Source organism: Schistocerca serialis, chromosome 1, assembly GCF_023864345.2.
Source record: "Schistocerca serialis cubense isolate TAMUIC-IGC-003099 chromosome 1, iqSchSeri2.2, whole genome shotgun sequence".
NCBI lineage: Eukaryota > Metazoa > Arthropoda > Insecta > Orthoptera > Acrididae > Schistocerca > Schistocerca serialis.
In genome coordinates this window covers 1,193,473,686-1,193,495,333 of record NC_064638.1, presented here as the reverse complement: position 1 = coordinate 1,193,495,333, position 21,648 = coordinate 1,193,473,686, and the positions used below count along the sequence as shown (strand labels likewise).

General features: G+C 42.0%; 1 protein-coding gene across 1 annotated transcript in view; it reads right to left on the bottom strand.

The window, feature by feature from the left end:
* Nucleotides 1-21,648, bottom strand: part of LOC126456514 (glutamate receptor ionotropic, kainate 2) — a 1,353,954-nt gene that overhangs the window by 704,041 nt on the left and 628,265 nt on the right. The window contains exon 4 of the mRNA XM_050092267.1: nt 6,157-6,177. Coding sequence (XP_049948224.1) covers nt 6,157-6,177 — 21 coding nt within the window. The remainder of the gene's footprint in view (nt 1-6,156; nt 6,178-21,648) is intronic.

The following is a 21,648-nucleotide window of genomic DNA, read 5'->3' as shown; positions in this document are numbered from 1 at the left end:
CTACGTCCAACAGATTCTAGACATAATTTAAAATCTTTTTCAAAACTTATTCTCTCCATTATCCCACTCAAAGAGAAAGACACACACACACACACACACACACACACACACACACACACACACACACACACACACATATATATATATATATATATATAGAGAGAGAGAGAGAGAGAGAGAGAGAGAGAAAGAGAGAAAGAGAAAGAAAGAAAAAGAAAAAGGTTTCTTACTGAGTACATTTAATGCACGAGACATGGCTTCATAAATATTGAGATGCGTGACAACTAGCTTTTCTTAAAATACACCATATTCTTCCTGTGTTTGATAATGAGAGCACTTTGAAAGTTTAAACAAGCTGTAATCGTAACTTCATTTTCTAAGCTCTCGCTGATAGCCCCACAAAATAATGAAAGGGAAACCCTTTAGCGCTTACTAAATGTTCATCGTCCATGCAGTGAAACTTCATCGGGTAGCATGAGGATCTAATTTATTATTTCATATTAAATGTAATTCGTATGACACGATTGAGTGTGAGTCTCACAAGGAGTAGTTTTAGCCGCCTGTCTGTAAGTTCTTTCAATAGGATGCCACTTCGGCGACTTAAGCGATCTTGAAATATCCCAATAATCCTTCCGGGGTAAAGGGGACCTACAATTTAGGGTGGAATTCGAATCACGTGTTTTCCATAGCTCATTACTAATAACTCTATTTCCTACCCATTTACGGGCAATATACACATATACTACTGTAGGCATGTAAACAATTATATAACTGATATGAAACTTCCAGGTAGATTAAAACTGTGTGCCCGACCGAGACTCGAACTCGGGACCTTTGCCTTTCGTGGGCAAGTGCTCTACCATCTGAGCTACCGAAGCACGACGCACGCCCGGTCCTCACAGCTTTACTTCTGCCAGTATCTCGTCTCCTACCTTCCAAACTTTACAGAAGCTCTCCTGCGAACCTTGCAGAACTAGCACTCCTGAAAGAAAGGATATTGCGGAGACATGGCTTAGCCACAGCCTGGGGGATGTTTCCAGAATGAGATTTTCACTCTGCAGCGGAGTGTGCGCTGATATGAAACTTCCTGGCAGATTAAAACTGTGTGCCCGACCGAGACTCGAACTCGGAACCTTTGCTTTCGCGGGCAAGTGCTCAGATGGTAGAGCACTTGCCCGCGAAAGGCAAAGGTTCCGAGTTCGAGTCTCGGTCGGGCACACAGTTTTAATCTGCCAGGAAGTTTCATATCAGCGCACACTCCGCTGCAGAGTGAAAATCTCATTCTGGAATTATATAACTGTACGAAACGCAGTTCGTTTCTTTGAGAAAATGTGGCTTGGGGTTACTGGTATTTATTTATGAGAGGTGTTGAAACGAGTACCATTTTCCTGAATGCACAACACAATGCTCCTTCTAAAAGGCATACAAACGTGCTGTATACTTGCATGTGTCAAGAAACGACAAGCTTCTGCAATGCACTGACGGAAGTCGTGTTATGTAAGACTGTAGAATACACCCTTACACTGCCCTATAAGAGGCATGTCGGAGCGCTAAATATGTCTGGCCTGCCACGGATGTTGACTGATGAAGAATAAACATGGCATCCTCATCCAATGAGTGATATTTGCCGATGCTTGCTGAATGCCAACACGACGTCAGCGAAGAAACCATTGTTAGTTATGCTGTGTGCTATCCTGATCGAAGTGCCCCATAAGCCGTTACGTTCTTACGTGATGAACAATGACTTCGAGAAACAACTAGTTTGAAAATGCGCGGCGGTAATAGACACAGACCAGGAATAAATGGGGATATGGAAGTGTTTTCACTGGAATACACCAAGATTCTCATGTCAGCTTACGAGAACTTGTTACAGTCACTGGTATCAGCTTTACACGTGTGTAACAAATAGAACGCGATCACACCAGTGCCAATGGTTAGTCACTCGGCAGCTGCCTGGGATTCATTACAAACGGTGAATTACTTCCTTCGAATAATTACACCCTACACGCCTTTCAAAGTGTTAGGTTTTCTGTTGACCATTTGCACATATTATGATCCAGTGAACCCCCATAATATGCATTACTGGGCCATTTATAATTCTGGGGGGTGGTACGTCCTGTCGATCTTTAAAGTAATTTTCCTTTAACGTATGGTGCGGAATCCTAGGAGGTGAAATCATCGACCCACATTATTCCGTGGTTACTCAGACAGGTGGTGGGGTACGTCATGTCGATCATTTAAGTAATTTTCCTTTAATGTATGGTGCGAAATCCTTGGAGATGGAATCATCGATCCACATTAGCCCATGGATATTCTGACAGGTGAGATGTACACTCATGTTCAGAAAAGACAGAACACCTTGAATGACTTGAGACAGGACGTTAATATTCGCAGGACATGTACAATAGTATGTTATGCAGAAATGATTAGCATTTCAGTCACCTCGGTTCAGCATGTGTCCCGTTGCCTAGTAGGTACAGGGTCTGCCATAATTCCTCATAAATCGTTCCATGCGTGATGGCATCGACACGTATAAGGGACGAATGGCGTACTGTGGTATAAAAAAATGGTTCAAATGACTCTGAGCACTATGGGACTTAACATCTAAGGTCCTCAGTCCCCTAGAACTCAGAACTACTTAAACCTAACTAACCTAAGGACATCACACACATCCATGCCCGAGGCAGGATTCGAACCTGCGACCGTAGCGGTTGCGCGGTTCCAGACTGAAGCGCCTAGAACCGCTCGGCCACCCCTGCCGGCTCCTGTGGTATACCCATCCACGCTGTGGCCGGCTCCTGTGGTATACCCATCCACGCTGCATTCACGCGACTTCAGAGGTCATCTGTGATGGTTGGCATTGGGTCACAGCATTGCAACTATCGTGTCACCATATTCCAAGCAATTTCAATTGGTGGCAAGTCTGACGATGTGGCAGGGCAGGACAAAAGGCTGACATCCTGTAACGACAAGAAGACACGTGTTTGTGCAGCAACATGTGCCAATGCATTGTCTAACTGAGAAATGGCGTCTGAAGTGTTATACAGGAAGGGTATGGCTGGGGGTCCCAGGATGTAGCTCGTCTAGCTCACCACCTATGATCTGTGGTTCTACCCAACAGCACCCCACACCATAAGGCCTTGAGTTGGTGCTGTATGTATGTCCTGTGCGAATGCAGTCGCTCTGATGCTGTTGCCCTGTCTGCGGCGAACCAAAATACGGCCATAATTTTCAAACAAACAGGACCTGGATTCATCCGCAAACACTATCTGATGCCATTCATGTCCCCAGTGGCGTCATTTCATACACCATTGCTGTCCAGCATGTTTCTGCTCATTCGACAAAGGCGGAGAAGTGGACGACACGTACGTAACCCATCCCGTAATAAACGGCGACAGACTGTTATCCCTTATAGTGCAAGATGTGTTGTACTGTTATATTGTTGTGCCAGAGCCAACGAGGACGCAGATCTGTCCTGCGATGCCATTCGGATGAGGAATCGACATTCTCTGGGGGGGGGGGGGGGGGGCGGAGGGGGAGAGGGGGTTTGTCTCAGTGGTGCTACCTGACATATCTCGTCCTGCTGTATCGCCTTCTGTGAACCATTCTGCACACATCCGCTGCACTGCTGAAACACTTCGTCCAACATGAGCAACAATTTCCCGGATGGATGCGTCGCATTCTCTCACGCCAATAACGCGCACTCTTTCAGACTCACTGATTTGATGGTACGGTTGACGCATATGTCTGCGGAGCATACTGTATGTGTGCTCAAATCGCACTGATCAATTAGCTTCGGTTTATAGGGACAACGAGAGCCGCAGGCACATTTTACCGGTAGGAGGTGTTGCGCCATAATATCGCTGATCTTGAGCTCGTGGGCCGATAGGGCTCAAATACTAATCATTTCTCCTGAGTACACTAATGTACATATACTGTGAACATGAACGTCCTGTCACTAATCGTTCAAGGTCTTCCGTTTTTTCTGAACATGAGTTTATATACATAGAAGCGCCAAAGAAACTGGTATAGTCATGCGTACTCAAATACAGAGATACGTAAACAGGCAGAATACGGCGCTACTGTCGACAACGCCTGTATATGACAACAAGCTTCTCGCGCAGTTGTTAGGTCGGTTTCTGCTGTTACAATGGCAGGTTATCAAGGTTTCAGTGAGTTTGAACGTGGTGCTATAGTCAGCGCACGAGCGATGGGACACAGCATCTCCAAGGTAGCGATGAAGTGGGGCTTTTCCCTTACGACCATTTCACGAGTGTACGGTGAATATCAGGAATACGGTAAAACATCAAATATCCGACATCACTGCGTCCGAAAAAAGATCCTGCAAGAACGGGACCAACGATGACTGAAGAGAATTGCTGCAGAATTCAATGCTGGGCCATCAACAAGTGTCAACGTGCGAACCATTCAACGAAACCTTGATGACTGCACGACACGAAGCTTGACGCCCCGCCTGGGCCCCTCAACACAGGCACTGGACTGTTGGTGAGTGGAAACATGTTGCCTGATCGGTCGAGTATCGTTTTAAATTGTATCGAGAGGATAGGCATGAGTGGGTACAGAGACAACATCATGAATCCATGGATCCTGCATGTCAGCAGAGGGCTGTTCAAGCAGGTGGAGGCTCAGTAATGATGCGGGGTGTGTGCAGCTGGAGTGATATGGGACTGCTGATACGCTTAAATACGACTCTGACAGGTGACACGTACATAAGCATTCTGTCTGATCACCTGCATCCATTCATGTCCACTGTGCATTTCACCGGACTTGGGCAATTCCAGCAGGTCAATGCGATACCCCACACGTCCAGTATTACTACAGAATGGCTCCAGGAACACTCTTCTGAATTTAAACACTTCCACTGGCCACTAAATCCCCAGACATGGACATTATTGAGCATATCTTGGATGCCTTGCAACGTGCTGTTCAGAAGAGATCTCTGCCTCCTCGTACTCTTACGGCCTTGCGGACGGTGCTGCAGGAGTCATGGTGCGAGTTCCCTCCACCACTACTTTAGACATTAGTCGCGTCCATGCCACTTCGTGTTGCGGCACTTGTGCGTACACGCGGGGTCCTACACGATATTAGGCAGTGGTGCCAGTTTCCTTGTCTCTTCACTGTAGCTTTCAACGAAGGCAGTTCATGACTTCAATTGACACTTAACAAAAAGGCACAAAGTGAATGTATTGTGATAGCATCACATTCAGCTTGGACTATCACTGTAGTTAAACAGGGTAAACCGATGATTAACGATATAAAACAAGGAATCTTTCACACAAGCATAACCAATCGTTTGAAAAAAAAAAAAAAAAAAAAAAAAAAAAAACAGCATTGCAGTCATACGTACTGTGGTGAAGATCTATGCATACAACTACCGCACTGTGTGCTGCACTGTTAAAAAGCCAGACTCATTTGAATAGCTAAACTTACAACTAAAAGCATAATGGAATATTAATATCTACTTCTCATAATGAAATATCAATTATAATAAAATAATTTTGAAATTATTGTGAAGATTATAAAATTAATTGCTGAAATTCAGTTTAAAAATAACTGGCTTGTGTTTATAGAATAATAAAGAGTATTTACATTGAGAAAGAAGTGTTGGAACGAGCTATGTAAGCTAATAAGAATAAATTAGAAAATACGTGGGATATTATCACTATCTCCTTTATTTAAAACTTATACCTAGGTACTAAAGCTGTAGAATAATACTCGCACAACTTTGAAAGCGAGAAGCAAAATATTAATTCAGATAAAGATTATTACGGTATGAAATCTTATTATTGGTGAAATGGCACTATGTTAAGCAGATAATTTTAAGAGACTATTGATTTGTAATGAAACGTTAGGTACTGCGTTTTCTGTTACATTACGGCACTTAAAAAACTATATTGGCGGTATTACTGTGTATGAAGCTATAAGACATAATCTTCAATGACAATTTAATAACGATAGTACTGCAGGAATACTTTACCTTTTGTAGAGTACCATTTTTTATTCATACACTGAAGGAATTAGTCCATAGCTACAAAAGAAGCCGATTAAAACGATCGAAGCAGACTACAGAGGATAACATGAGTGTTTAAGTAAGCAATAAAAAGTGGAAATATTAGTTCTGGTTTTCTCTCTAACCTTTCGTGCCGACAAGATCAGCTGCAGAAGGAAAGAAGTGTGTTGTTAATTTTGGGTGTAAACAAATATATGTGGGAAACAACTGATAATGTAAATAACATACATGTAAGTAAAAATAGAAAATATAACAAATACAACTAAAATTCTGATTTCTGAGCAATAGAATGTCCCAGAAAGATCAAATATAGGGGACTAAAGATTTTATAGTGTCAAAATTTAGACTAAACATATATTTTAAAATATTTATTGATTGCTAAATTACTGTCAAATACGTAGATCGAGCGAAAACAAATAACTCGTTAGATATTAATAATATTACAGAGTACACCTATTAGTTCTACAATGGAACATACTGTGCAGCAGTTGCGATCACTGATTCCTTGGGAGAATGGCACTAGTTATTACCGTGACCAACAACACTCAAAATGCAACGAATTTTTTTGGAGAGTTAGTGGTATTATGTGAAATAAATTTAGAGCTTTCCTTTACACATAATAGGAGTCCATATTTTAAAAAATCAAACGGGAGAAGGATTATGAGATAAAACTTGTTTGTAACAATACTACATAACCCACATTTTCTGAACCATGAAAACAAAGTCATTCAACGTACGAAACCTAAGCCATTCAGTTTATTAATTGAACCGTTGGCAGTATAAAGTGATTTTAACCTTTTTGCCATACCCACTTCTGTAATCAGTAAACTTTTTTTTGATTGAGTCACAAAGGCTGAGTGTATGCATTGATTTAAATCAAACATGAAAGTTGAACCAGAATGAGATTTTCACTTTGCAGCGGAGTGTGCGCTGATATGAAACTTCCTGGTAGAGCACTTGCCCGCGAAAGGCAAAGGTCCCGAGCTCGAGTCTCGGTCCAGCACACAGTTTTAATCTGCCAGGAAGTTTCATGGAAGTTGATAATTTGTTTTGGCTCGGGATTCGAACGGCAGTCTCCTGTTTACTAGGCAGATGCGCTGACCATTGCGCCATCTGGACATAGTGGTTATAGCAACTGCATGCCTCCCGTCAGGACCAAATTCTCAACTTATCCACACACTACTAATGTAGTGACTCTTGCCCATTATCCTCACTGCTCGCGACATTTCGCCTGTTTCCGTAAGTGTTGGAGCCTGGTATGCATCAACACAAGAGATTATTGGCTGTCCTCACCTTAGATATATTTAAGTGGCGTCTGTTCTTTCAAACATGTCAGAAAGAGCAGACACACTCTTTTCACTAAGAGTTACATTGTAGTTTATGAAAATTTAAAATTTTTGTGGTTTTTGTGTGCTGCATATCTTCTTGTGTTTGGATGATGTCTAGAGAATGTTACTTGTTTCCCCGAAACTAGTTTCGCTATAACTTTTCCCTAAAAATATACAGATATAGGTAGAGATGTAGTGAAATTTTGTTTCAAATGATTTTATACCTAGAGCATTTAACACATTTCTATAGTCTACCTTTACCTGTTTCACTGTTTTACTATGTCAGCATTGTTAAAGATACAGTGAAATTTAGTTTCATATGGTGTTGTAGTTAGTTTCAATTAACCCATTTCAGTACCGTACCTTCATCTGTTTCAATGTTTTACAGTATCAACCCTGTTAACATGTGTTTCGTTTTACAGTATGCCATCTGTAACACTGTGACTATCGTTATTGAATTTAATTTGTGACATTAAATACATTTTATACCACAAAACTGTAACTTAATAAATACTATTTTATACATACAGTCAAAATGTTGCAACCATATTTATACCAATAGTATAAAAGGATCTCATTTATGATTACTGGTGAAAATTTTTACTTTTCAGGTGTCAGTGTAATATACACGAACAATAATGATCCGTTGGTAACAATAAATATTTAAAGGTACAATAAAGTTTTTGCATATGCCACGAAATTTTATGCTTGGGACATTACACGTTCTAAAGCTCACACAATAGGTTAGATAAAAAATACAGCTATCAGAAGCTTACCATCTTCTGGTTAAATTTCTGCGGACTGCCGATTCACGGCAGCGTTGCTTCCACTTTTGTATTATTACTGCCACAACGCTGTTCTCCAAACAGTGTTTCAACTTATCCCATCGTGTAGCCGTGAGTTCCATTGGTACGCCTGTTAGTACTATATTTCCATTCCATGGCGGTTAATTCCCTTCGAGCTTGCACTTTTGTACGTTTCGTGCATTTGTCTGTAGTGAGAAAGAAAAGGCGAGAGGCAGCTGACTTTTAGTTGTGTACACAACGTCCAACGAAGCTGACTTTTAGATGCGTATACAACGGCCGTCGACGTTCTCGCTTCATTCATCAGAAGGTATACGACTGGCAAGTAACTTAAACAACAGGTATCAGATTGGAAATACAGTAAATATTTTACAAACAATTTGAATGAAACTACATCAAACTGCCTCATGATTTAAAGTTCGATCAGTAATAGAAAAAAGTAAAATAAATATAAGAAAACATAAAAAAATGAAAACCGCAAAACGTAGTTCCTTATTGTGCATTTATTTCTTCATATGTAATCCATTAATGTGTGATATACTTGTTATTAAGGAATGTTTACAGATGCGCTCTTGAGTTACAGATTTGAGGAAGACCAAGGAAAAAATACTTTACTTTTTGCGGAATATGTTTTATTTCCATTCTAATCTCGCTAGCTTTGATGAACAGAACAGTACTTCTCTGTACAGTTTTCGAGGATATAACAGCTTTTGACATACCGCTGTGGATGTCAGAATGGTTCGTTTCAGATTGACTGGTTGATTCGCTCCCCATCTTCTCATATGCATTTAATAAAAATTTCGCCCAACAGATAACTGTTAGGACAGGAGTGGCTCTAGCAAACTTGAGACATGTGTGTTGCTTCTCACACGAGTGTCAGATAATGTGAACATCTACGAAATGAAACAACGGCCCTCATCAGTTGCTATTTAGTATAAAATTCCCTGCTAACATATGCTCGAATAAGAAATTATTACAAGATTATGTCGATTTCAAGACATGCAGAGAATAAGAAAACTGACAGTCTGACACTTGAATGTTCCGGGAAAGATCGGATAGTTTATGTGAGTGGGATAAAGGATACTTTATGTGAATGCCAGAAGAATGGAAAACAACATATGCAAACAAGATCGCTGATCGAGTCCTGAATGAACCTTCAGTCACCTCGAGAAAAGCATAAAATTCGCCGAAGAGAATCGGTTCTAACAACACGCCTATCAACTTCGGTAATTCTCATACCTTACTCGCTCAAGTAGCAAATTCTCAGTATATTTTGCAAGTCTGGGGTCCTGCGAGTACCGTGATTTGCTGCAGACTGCAACACATCCGCTAGAACGGCTGCTCTCTACATCTGCAGATGTCGTCGTTTTCTCAGGACCCCCAAACGAAGATTAACGTCCTGTGTTTCCGGACAAAGTGTATCGTTCTGAGTCACCAGCTGAAGTGTTCTGACGCAACACAAAGTTATGTCTCGTCTCTACGTCCTCCCGCAATCCCGATGCGCCTATTAAAAAGGGTCTGCAAAATGGAGGCCATTCATATTTTTGTTAATCTCTCCTCCTAGTAAACGCTTTACGGTGTTAAACAGTCATTTCGCTCCCACGTATGCAGTTCTGAAACAGTTCGGAGTCAACTGAACCACAGAAAACAGTAAAGAGAACGGATCAGTGACAAGGATAGAGAGAAACTCAAAAAGTTCTATTATTACAGCCGTACTTCAGATTTCTGCCACGAGAGAGCAGTTAGGCAAGATTGCGACAAGCGCCGAGGAAGCATATTATGTTGTGCTGGATATGTATTTACATGAGTCTGCCATACCAGTGCAGCGAAGACCCACCAACGGTCATCTCCATTCGGTACTGGTATGAGAAGTTTCAAGCTTCAGGTACCACTACAAGGTTCAAATGGTTCAAATGGCTCTGAGCACTATGGGACTCAACTGCTGAGGTCATTAGTCCCCTAGAACTTAGAACTAGTTAAACCTAACTAACCTAAGGACATCACAAACACCCACGCCCGAGGCAGGATTCGAACCTGCGACCGTAGCGGTCTTGCGGTTCCAGACTGCAGCGCCTTTAACCGCACGGCCACCTCGGCCGGCCCACTACAAGGGGAAATCATTGGGTCGACCTGCACCGAGTGAAAAACGCTTGACCACTTGTGGATGAGTTTAGCACGCAGTCCAAAAAAGTCGACAAAGAGAGCAAGCAGTGAGATCTTAGCAAAACGACTGAAGCAGAAGCCTCACCACTTGTAACTGCTACAAGCACTGACTCCGGGTGATAAAGTCAAACGCTTTCAATTTCCGGCCAGTTGCAACAGATTATGAAAGTATGGAAGCAGATGTGCTTCATGCGAAACTCTTCTTAAGTGGCAAAGCAACTTTTTTTTGGTGTTTTGAATGGCGTAGTAAACAAGCACAATGTGTGAATCTGGGAGGAAGAGAATCTCCACGGTATAGTGCAGCAAATTCGAGTTTCACCAAAAGTTAATGTGTTTAGTGTAGTCTCACGATTTAAAGTTTACAGCCCATTCTTCTTCAGCGAAAAGACTGTTAAAAGACATGTCAATCTGGATATGGCGGAAAAGTAGGACATGCCACAACTGCAGACCAACAGCGTGGATTTAGTCTTCCAACAAGATGGTGCTCCACCCGTGTTCCATCATGACGTTCGTGAACTCTTGAAAAACGAAACTGAGAAAAAGATGTATCGGTCTTGGTGGGGTTGAAGATCAGAAGTACATGTCTCCACGTTTCCCGACCTAACTCCATGCGAGTTTTTTTATACAGGGTTACGTGAAAGCTTTAACGTTTACACCCTGTACCAACAAACATATCAGAACTACAAGCTCGCATTAAAATACTTTCGAACAGATTGATAGGGCCAAGCTGCAATGGATGTGGGTAGAACTTAATTATCGAAAATTTTTTGTTTTCTTATTTGTGTGCAAAACCCTGTGATACTATGCCAAATAATACCAATGTGGCGCTCCCTACATTACGTTTACTTGGAAGTGTGACTAGTTGCCACACAGTCATTCTCCTCACACCACACCACACTTTTTGAAGAACATTATGTCTTATATTTTAATGTATGACTCAGCTCTTAAATCACTGTACATCTTTGACGATATGTTCTTCATCTAAGTACTATTTGTTTTACACTCGTTTACATTAATGTAAACTTTTATTAGATAAGATATTTAATCAGACATGTTCATTTTAGGTAATTACCTCACCTTCTGATGAAGTCACCCTTAGAGGTGACGAAAGCTGGTCAAGGTATATAGAAAATCTATGCAACCGGCTGGCAGACTTTTACATATTTTCCAAATAATATAGCCACAACAAATCTATGGTCGCTTCAGTTATTTATAATAATTTGCATTTATAATAAATTGCTTAACCCTGGTAATCACTGACGATACTTAAAACAAACGTTAAATATTTTACTGTCGGGAATGGAATTCTCCTATACTAATGACTTCAAATCACTTATGAGTGATACACAAGACGTGGTAGTTCAGCAATGGATCGACGCGTATCAGGTGTTACCAGTGTACCAACTTTGTTCATAGCTATCGAATGGTCAACAAATGTACGTACTTATTTTCTAGCTTTTAAATTCTCGTACCCCTCATCTTTTGAACCACCTGTTCCAAAGTATCGATATGGTAGGAACTGGATCTGGCAGTATTAGCTGTAACACGCTTTCAGCAAGGAGAGCCGTCAGTTAGAAATATGTTAGGCGCAAGGTGATTCCTCTTATCTATTGCTTTCTTACGTTCGAAAAGTGGACGATTAATTGATCCTCACCACTTTGCACTTATGAAATTGTCAGTGGCGATCAAGAAGTTTCCATTCCAGTGCAACACTAACCCCCAACATATGTGTCGGTGGCTGTATATCCACTCCAATGAGGTGACAATAGTCATGGAGTACCTCCTAATAACGTGTCAGACCTACTTTTACCGGCGTAGAGCAACAATTCGATGTCGCAGGGACACAATAAATCGTCGGAAATCCCCTACAGGAATACTGATCCGTATCGCCTATATAGCTGTCCATGTTGTGCAGGAACTGACCTCTCGATTATGTCCCATAAACATTCGATGGGATTCATGTCGGACAATCCGGGTGGACAATCATTCCCTCGAACTGTCCAGAATGTTCTTCAAACCAATCGCGTTCGCGATTCAGTCGTGTTGTTGTTCAGTTGTGATCCGGTGACATGCCGCATTGTCTTCCATAAAAATTCCATCGTTGTTTGGATTGGCTGAAAATGGTCTCCAAGAGGCCGAACACAACCAGTCAACCATCGGTTCACTTGGACCAGACAAGCCAGTCCATTGCATGCAAAAACAACCCACACCATTATGGTGCCACCGCCAGCTTGCACAGCGCATTGTTGACAACTTGGATCCATGGCTTCGCGGGGTCTGCAACCCACTCGAACCCTACCATAAGCTCTTGCCAACTGAAACTGGGGGACATCTGAGCAGGCCACGGTTTTACAGGCGTCTAGGTTCCAACCGATATGATCACGAGCCTAGAAGCGGCACCGTAGGCGATGTCGTACTTTTAGCAAAGCCACTCGCGTCCGTCGGCTGTTGCCTTTGCCCATTAATGCCAAATTTCGCCGCACTGCCTTAACGGATACGTTCCTCGTACATCCCACGGTTGGTTTCAAGCAGTGTTGTTTATTAGCGCTGACAACTCAACGTAAACGCCGCTGCTGGCGTTTGTTAAGGAAGACCATTGGCCACTGACTGCCCATGGTAAGCAGTAGTGCCAGGAATTCCAAGCTAATTATGTAAGTGTAGACCAGATATGGCTTAAATTAAATGGTACTGTATCGACAGCAATAGATAGATTCATACCGCATAAGTTAATAAGAGATGGGACTGATCCACCATGGTACCCAAAACACGTCACAACACTGCTGCATAAGCAACGTAAAAAACCTGCCAAATTCAGAAGTTAAGTTTCACGGAAGCTCGAAATTTAGTGCGGACAACAATGCGAGATGCTTTTCATAATTTCCACAATGAAGTATTGCCTCAAAATATGGTAGATAACCCAAAGAGATTCTGGTCATATGTAAAGTACACCAGTGGCAAAAACAGTCAATACTGTCACTGGGCGATAGCGATGGAACTGTTACCTATGATGGTGCCACTAAAGCGCAGTCCCTAAATACAGTTTTCCGTAATTCCTTCACGAAAGAAGACAAAGTAAATGTTCCAGAATTCGAAACCAGAACAGCTGTTACCATGAGTGACATAAAGCAGATATCTTAGGTGTTGCGAAGAAACTCAAATCACTTAAGAAAGTAAAGTCTTCCGGTCTAGATGGTATACCAATCAGGTTCCTCTCAGAGTATGCACACACAATAGCGCCTTTCTTAGCTATCATATAACCACTCACTTCCAGAGGGCTTTTGGTACCGTTCCGCACAATCAAATTGCATCCATGTGGAGTATCGTCTCAGTTGTGTGACTGGATTCGTGATTTCCTCTCAGATAGGTGACAGTTCGTAGTGATAGATGGTAAATCATCGAGTAGAAGAGAAGTGATATGTGGCGTTCCGCAGGGTAGTGTCATAGGCCCTCTGCTGTTGCTGATTTATATAAATGATATAGGTGATAATCTGAGCAGGCCCCCTTGGACTGTTTGCAGATGACGCTGTGATTTACCGTCTAATAAAATCATCATACGATCAATTCCAATTACAAAATGATCTAGAGAGAATATCTGTATGCTGCGAAAAGTGGCAATTGGCACTAAACAAAGAAAAGTACGAGGTTATCCGCATGGGTACTAAAATCCGATAAATTTTGGGTATACCATAAATCGCACAAATCTAAGGGCTGTCAATTCAATTAAATACCTAGGAATTACAATTACGAGCAACTTAAATTAGAAAGACCACTTAGATAACATTGTGGGAAAGGCGAAACAAAGACTGCGCTCTGTTTGCAGAACACTTAGAAACTGCGACAAACCCACTAAAGACACAGACTACATTACACCTGTCTGTCCTCTACTGGAATATTTCTGCGCGGCATGGGATCCTTACCAGGTAGGATTGACGAAGGACATCGAAGCAAAGTGCAAAGAAGGGCAGCTCGTTTCGTATTATCGCGCAATAGGGGTGAGAGTGCCACCGATATTATACGCGAGTTGGGGTGGCAGTCACTGAAACAAATGCGGTTTTCTCGGCGGCGAGATCTGTTTACGAAATTTCAATCGCCAACTTTCTCTTTCGAATGCTTAAATATTTTGTTGACACCCACCTACGCAGGGAGAAATGATCATCATAATAAAATAAGACAAATCAGAGCTCGAACGGAAAGATGTAGGTGTTCCTTTTTACCACGCGCCATTCGAGAGTGGAATGGTAGAGAAGTAGTATGAAAATGGTTCGACGAACCCTCTGCCAGGCATTTAAGTGTGAATTGCAGAGTAGCGATGTAGATGGAGTAGAATTTGGTATTATCGGCACACCCTTGACGCTGTGGATCTCGAAATATTGATCTTCGTAACGATTTGCGAAACGGAATGTCCCATGTGTGTAGCTCCAACTACCCTTCCGTGTTGAAAATCTGTTAATTGCCATCGCGCAGCCATAATCACGTCGGAAGCTTTTTCGCATAAATCAGCTAACTACAGATGACAGTTCCGCCAGTGAACTGCCTTTTTATCGCTTGTGTACGCGACACTACGCTGTCTGTAAAAGTTCAAAAAAAAAAAAATGTTCAAATCTGTTTGAAATCTTATTGGACTTAACTGCTATGGTCATCAGTCCCTAATCTTACACACTACTTAATCTAAATTATCCTAAGGACAAACACACACACCCATGCCCGAGGGAGGACTCGAACCTCCGCCTGGACCAGCCGCACAGTCCGTGAATGCAGCCCCCTAGACCGCTCGGCTAATCCCGCGCGGCTCTAAGTGTGCATATTGCTATCCCATGACCTTTTTCATCTCAGTGTGTATGCTGTGCAATGCCCTCAAACGAAAAATTTTCGATTTCCCCTTATAATATCAATTGGTACGTTTTTGATCTGACTTCCCATGAAGTGAGCAATCGCTCTAGCACAGTGCGCTGCAAGTGCTACTTGTTATCCCGTTAAGACAGCGGCTGACGTGAGCAAATTAATCAGCTCTGGCCCAAATGTGTTTTTAAGCGTGGCAGACAAAGCGGACAGATAATTATCATTGCCAGGAGCTGTAATTACAGGGCGTAGCTTAGTGATAGTGAATAATGACGGCTACACGACATATTGAAAACTGTCCATAAATCACACGAAAGTGAGCAGCGCCCCCGTCCAGTGAGTGACAATGAATCACCTCGTCGGTGTCAGCGCGGGCTACGCGCATTTCGTTTTACTTCCATATCTCGGTTTTGTACCCCCTTTTTTTTTTAGCTTCGTGCTCTTTCATGGCACTGAAATACGAGTGAAAAACGCTTGATTTACTGCCCCCGGCGAGACAAAGTTACGCTTCTGTGGTGCCAAGGCGGGCGGTGCATTCGGAATGGCGGAGAGATACGGCCAGCAATGTGGCGATGGTTTACAACGGTTATGGTGCTGTGTAGGCGGGCGTTATCACCGGCAGTCGTAACGCATGTGCCAGATATCGGTTTGGGCTCAGGCCAGTATTCTTACAGATAAGCCGCAAAACATCAGAAATTGGCTGCAATATCGTGTAGCAGAAGTCACGGTGATGAACGGTTTTCGGATGTTTTAGAACTGATAGGTTAAATCGGGTTCTAGTTTCACTGATGTCTTACGAAATTGATCTTTTATTTACATTATACATACTTCAATGTAGTGCTTTGAAACTATCACAGAAAGACAACTACGAGTGTAAAAATCGCTGTGTTTCGGTTAGGACTGCACATGAATGACTCCGCATTTGTCCGGATTTTAGGTGTGGCGTAAGGTGGACAAGTTGGGTTTAACAAAGTGACTGACTGTAGCCACCATCCTCCAGTTTAGCATTACTACGGTACATCTTTGTGCCGTTAGCTAAAATGCCCCATGTTGCCTTTTCTTTCTACGGGGAAATAAAGCGGTTGAGAAAACAATAGCATTCGGTGAGAAACGTGTTCAGTGATAAAAACAGCTTAAATTAACCACAGTTTGAGAGAAAATCTTTTGTGTCGAGGCATAACTGTGCCAGACCAATATAAAAAAGTTGAAGACGTAGTTCACTTGAAGATGAATATGGGCATCATCCCAGCAGTTAGTCAACGCCCTATGGAATTTTCACTCTCTCTAGCAAAATTACATCGAAATTTCACATATTGACTTCGGCTTTCCTCTGACGTGAGACCAGTCTATTGTGTTATATGCTTCTCTAAGATTTGACGAATGCTAATTTTATTATAGTGTTTTGTGATCGGATACCGTTCCGGACGCCACAGTCATCAAAGATAATGTAAGAGTGAGAAGAGCCATTTATCTGTGAATCGTGTAAAATGTTTCCTGTATGTTATCATATGTTAACTATGTTCCGTACCCTCTGAGGCGGAATTTGGGCATTAACACAGAATTTGCTAAACGATGGCGCGTAACCACCTAAATATCACACTCAGGCTGAATAGCGTACCAGACCACAGTCATTAATCCGCTACGCGAATTCACTCCGGATTTTGTTCACATGCCTGTCTCACTAGCAACTGCACTGCCAGTTACGGTGTACGAGCAGATCGAATTTTAACATGTTGAAAGATACTCTTATACATGAAAGACTGACTTGTAGATTTCGATCCTAAGCAAGACATTATACAATTATCTATATTTTATCTTTACACATTTCTAGTCATGGCATATAATGATAACTTCTGAGAGTTTTTCATTTATCCGCCCAAAAAACTTGTTAGAGAATAATGGCACCCGAATATTAATAATGATTTCCAAAAACAATTAACAGTAATGGTAGCGCACGTTTGAAAATGTAGCTAAAGGCAGTAAGATGTGTTAGGAAGCTAATAAATGTAATTTATTCGTATACTCAGATGGTAGGAATTGTGTAATGGACGTAAACAGCGACGTGAAAATATCGCAGCACCAAAAAATTAATGTAGACTTAGAGAAAGCTTTTGACAATGTGGACTGGAATACTCTCTTTCAAATTCTGAAGGTGGCAGTGGTAAAATACAGAGAGCGAATGGCTATTTGCAGTTTGTACAGAATCCAGATGGCAGTTACAAGAGTCGAAGGGCATGAAAGGGAGGCAGTGGTTGGGAAGGATGTGAGACAGTGTTGTAGCCTATCCCAGATGTTATTCAATCTGTATATTGAGCAAGCAGTACAGGAAACTAAAGAAAAATTCTGAGTAGGAATTAAAATCCATGGAGAAGAAATAAAAATTTTGAGGTTCGCCGATGACATTGTAATTCGATGAGACAGCAAAGGACCTGGAAGAACAGTTGAACGGAATGGACAGTGTCTTGATAGGAGGGTATAAGATGAACATCAACAAAAGAAAAACGAGGATAATGGAATGTAATCGAATTGAATCAGGTGATGCTGAGGGAATTAGATCAGGAAATGAGACACTTAAAGTAGGAGATGAGTTTCGCTATTTGGGGAGCAAAATAACTGATAGGGGTCGAAGTAGAGAAGATATAAAATGTGGACTGGCAAGGAAAGCATTACTGAAGAAGAGAAATTTGTTAACATCGAGTATAGATTAAGTGCCAAGAAGGCGTTTCTTAAAGTATTTGTATGGAGTGTAGCCAGGTATGGAAGTGAAACGTGGACGATAAATAGTTTGGACAAGAAGAGAATAGAAGCTTTTGAAATGTGGTGCTACAGAAGAATGCTGAAGATTAGATGGGCAGATCAGATACTAATGAGGAGGAATTGAATAGAATTGGGGAGAAATGTGTGGCACAACTTGACTAGAAGAAGGAATCGAGAGTGGAATGGTAGAGAAGTAGTATGAAAATGGTTCGACGAACCCTCTGCCAGGCATTTAAGTGTGAATTGCAGAGTAGCGATGTAGATGGAGTAGAATTTGGTATTATCGGCACACCCTTGACGCTGTGGATCTCGAAATATTGATCTTCGTAACGATTTGCGAAACGGAATGTCCCATGTGTCTAGCTCCAACTACCCTTCCGTGTTGAAAGTCTGTTAATTGCCATCGCGCAGCCATAATCACGTCGGAAGCTTTTTCGCATAAATCAGCTGACTACAGATGACAGTTCCGCCAGTGAACTGCCTTTTTATCGCTTGTGTACGCGACACTACGCTGTCTGTAAAAGTTCAAAAAAAAATGTTCAAATCTGTTTGAAATCTTATTGGACTTAACTGCTATGGTCATCAGTCCCTAAGCTTACACACTACTTAACCTAAATTATCCTAAGGACAAACACACACACCCATGCCCGAGGGAGGACTCGAACATCCGCCTGGACCAGCCGCACAGTCCTTGAGTGTAGCGCCGAGACCGCTTGGCTAATCCCGCGCGGCTCTGCGTTAAAAATTTCGTTTGAGTAGTCAGCCTTCTGACTGGTTCGATACGGGAACCCACGAGCTGCTCTCCAGGATGTATTTCAGTCTCTGCCTGCCTCTACAGTTTTCCCCTTTACAGCTCCCTGTATTACCACGGAGGTTATTCCCTGACGTCTTAACAGATGTCACACCATCACGTCCCTTCTTCTTGTCAGTGTTTTCTATTGTTCCTTTCCTCGCCGTTTCCGCGGAGAACTTCCTCATTGCGTGACTTTTCAGTCCACATTTTCAAAATTCGTCTGCAGCGTCACATCTCAGACGCTTCGATTCTCTTCCGCGCCAGTTATCTCACATTTCATGTTACACGCCATGCGGTGACGTGCTCCAAAAGTACAATCTCAGAAATTTCTTCTTGAGATTGAGACCTATGTTTGATAGTAGTAGGCTTTTCTTCGTTTTTACCAGTGCTTGTCTGCTTTTTATGTCCTCCTTACTCCGTCCGTCATGGATTATTTTGCTGCCTAGTTAGCAGAATTCCTTAACTTCATCTACTTCGTGGCCATCAATCCCGATATTAAGTTTTCACCGTTCTCATTTCTGCTACTTCTCATCACTTTCGTCTTCCATCGATTTACTCTCGTGTATTGTTTACAAATGAGACTGTTCGTTTCATTCAGCAAATCCTACAATTCTTCTTCACTTTCACTGAGTGTAGCAATGTCATCAGTGAATGTCATCATTGATATCGTTTCACTTTGAATTTTTATTCCACTTTTGACCCTGTCTTTTATTTTCGTCATTGCTTCTTTGATGTGTAGATTGTACAGTAGGGGCGGCAATTTTTTTTTTAAATTCTAGTAACCGGTTCCTACATCAAAATTCCGCAAATCACCTGACAGTGTGTAGTGGAGCGTACTTCTGTTTCCATTAACTGATTCCCCCGTTTTCCCCGTTCCATTTGTGGGTGGTGCGAGGGAATAAAGACCGTCGGTATGTCTTTGCATAAGCTCTAATTTCTGGAATTTTCTCGTCGTGGTCATTTCGCGTGACGTATTTGGAAGTAATATGATGTCAGAGCTTTCCCGGTAAGTGATGTCTCGAAATTTCTATGATAAACCTCTCCGTGATGCACAGCGCCTCTCCTGTAGCGTCTGCCACTCCAGTTTGTTGAGCATATATGTAACGCTCTCGCATTCCCGTGACGAAAAGTGCCTCTCTTCGTTGGCTCTCGTCTACATCTTCTATTAGTCTTACGTTGTAAAGCTGACAGACTGACAAGCAATAATGAAGAATCGGTCGAACAAGTGCCTTGTAAGCCACTTCTTTAGTGGACGAATTATATTTCTTTAAAGTTTTCCTAAGAATCTCAGTCTGGCACCTGTTTTTCCTACTAATTGTTTTATGTTGTCAATGAAGTTACTGTCATTCCGGACAGATACTCTTAGATATTTTACAGTAGATTCTGATTCCAGCAGTTTGTCACCAGTAGTTTAGCTGTAGAGTAATGAATTTCTTTCCCTGTGTATCCGTAATATGCTACATTTATTTACGATTATGGTCAACTGTCAGCCCCCGCACTATTCATCAATCCTCTGCAAGTCTGACAACGTAAAGTCACTGCCTTCTTGAGTTGCTACCTTCTTATAGACAAACGCATAGTCTGCGAGTAGCTTTAATGTGCTTCCGACACATTCAACTAGATCATTTATACACACTGTGAACAGTAGCGGAGCTATCACACTTCCGTGGAGTACCCGTCAAGTTATCTTTCCATCTGTCGCTCTTGTTCCGTTAAGAGCGACGTGTCGAGTTCTGTCTGCAAGGATACTTTGAATCCAGTCGAAAATCTGTTCCGATACTCGGTAAGGTCGTATTTTTTGACAGAACGTCAGTGCGGGACGGTGTCCAATGACTTCCAGAAGTCTGAGAGCCGACATCTACAGCACTTTGCATCTCGTAGCGCAAAAGCGCGAGCAGATTTTCGTAAGATCTCTGTTTACGGAATCCATGTTGATTTTTACAGAGGAAATTTTCGTTGTCCAAAAACTTCATAATAAGGGCGCATAAGACATTCTACAACACACTGACGTCAACAATGTAGACCTGAAATTACGTGCAACCTACGGTCCTTCTTGAGAACGAGAATGATCTGCGCCTTTTTCCAGTCGCTAGGTATCCTTCGTTGCTCCTGCGATCAACAATAAAGTGGTACTAGTCTAAGCGACGATCTACAGACCAGGATCTCCGAAATGTATAGCAAATTTATTTAATCATTTCGTCCTTGCCACTTTACTAGCCAGAAAATAAGTTGCTTCTGCAATGCTTATTATAAGTAAAAACGTCTGTGGGAGCGGCACTGTAGAGGCGCCTCTGGGAGCTAATCAAAGTAAAGTCAGGGTACAAGTATTTGTGTAGGCTCCCGCTGTTCTTGCCCACACTTGTCAATAGAGACAAAGTCAGTGGTACATTTACGGTAGACGAAGTAGAGGCACAACTTCAGACACCGAATACCAGGAAACGTGGTGCAACGGCAAATGGTAGGCTCATTCAGTAGCATTATCCGCACCGTAACCGTTCGTGCCCAAAGATGATGAAGATCTTCGAAAACCGAAGATCTATCTGCCTGTCAGTCTGTTGTCTGCGTTAAGGTTCTCGAGTGTCTTCAGGAAAGGGCACAACTTGTGGGGCTTTTCGGCTCACACTACAGGAAAAGTTCGTACATCATATTCCACTGCCGCTTTAACCACGGATGGTTTCGGTCTGTTTCACACCAATATATATGTATATATTTTCCGTCATACGCTTGGAATGTTAGTCATCAGTGAATATTTGAGGACATTTTTCATTTACTAAAATAACGCTACTGCAAATTGTAGCATGTCATGTGTCAGAAACTCGCTGAGTGGAAAAATTCCGAAAGCCACAAATAAAATTACGATAAGAAACCGCTGAACTTCCCGAAAAAGCAACCTGACCAACAGAACATAGGAAATACTTTAGGGCGGTGGTGCAC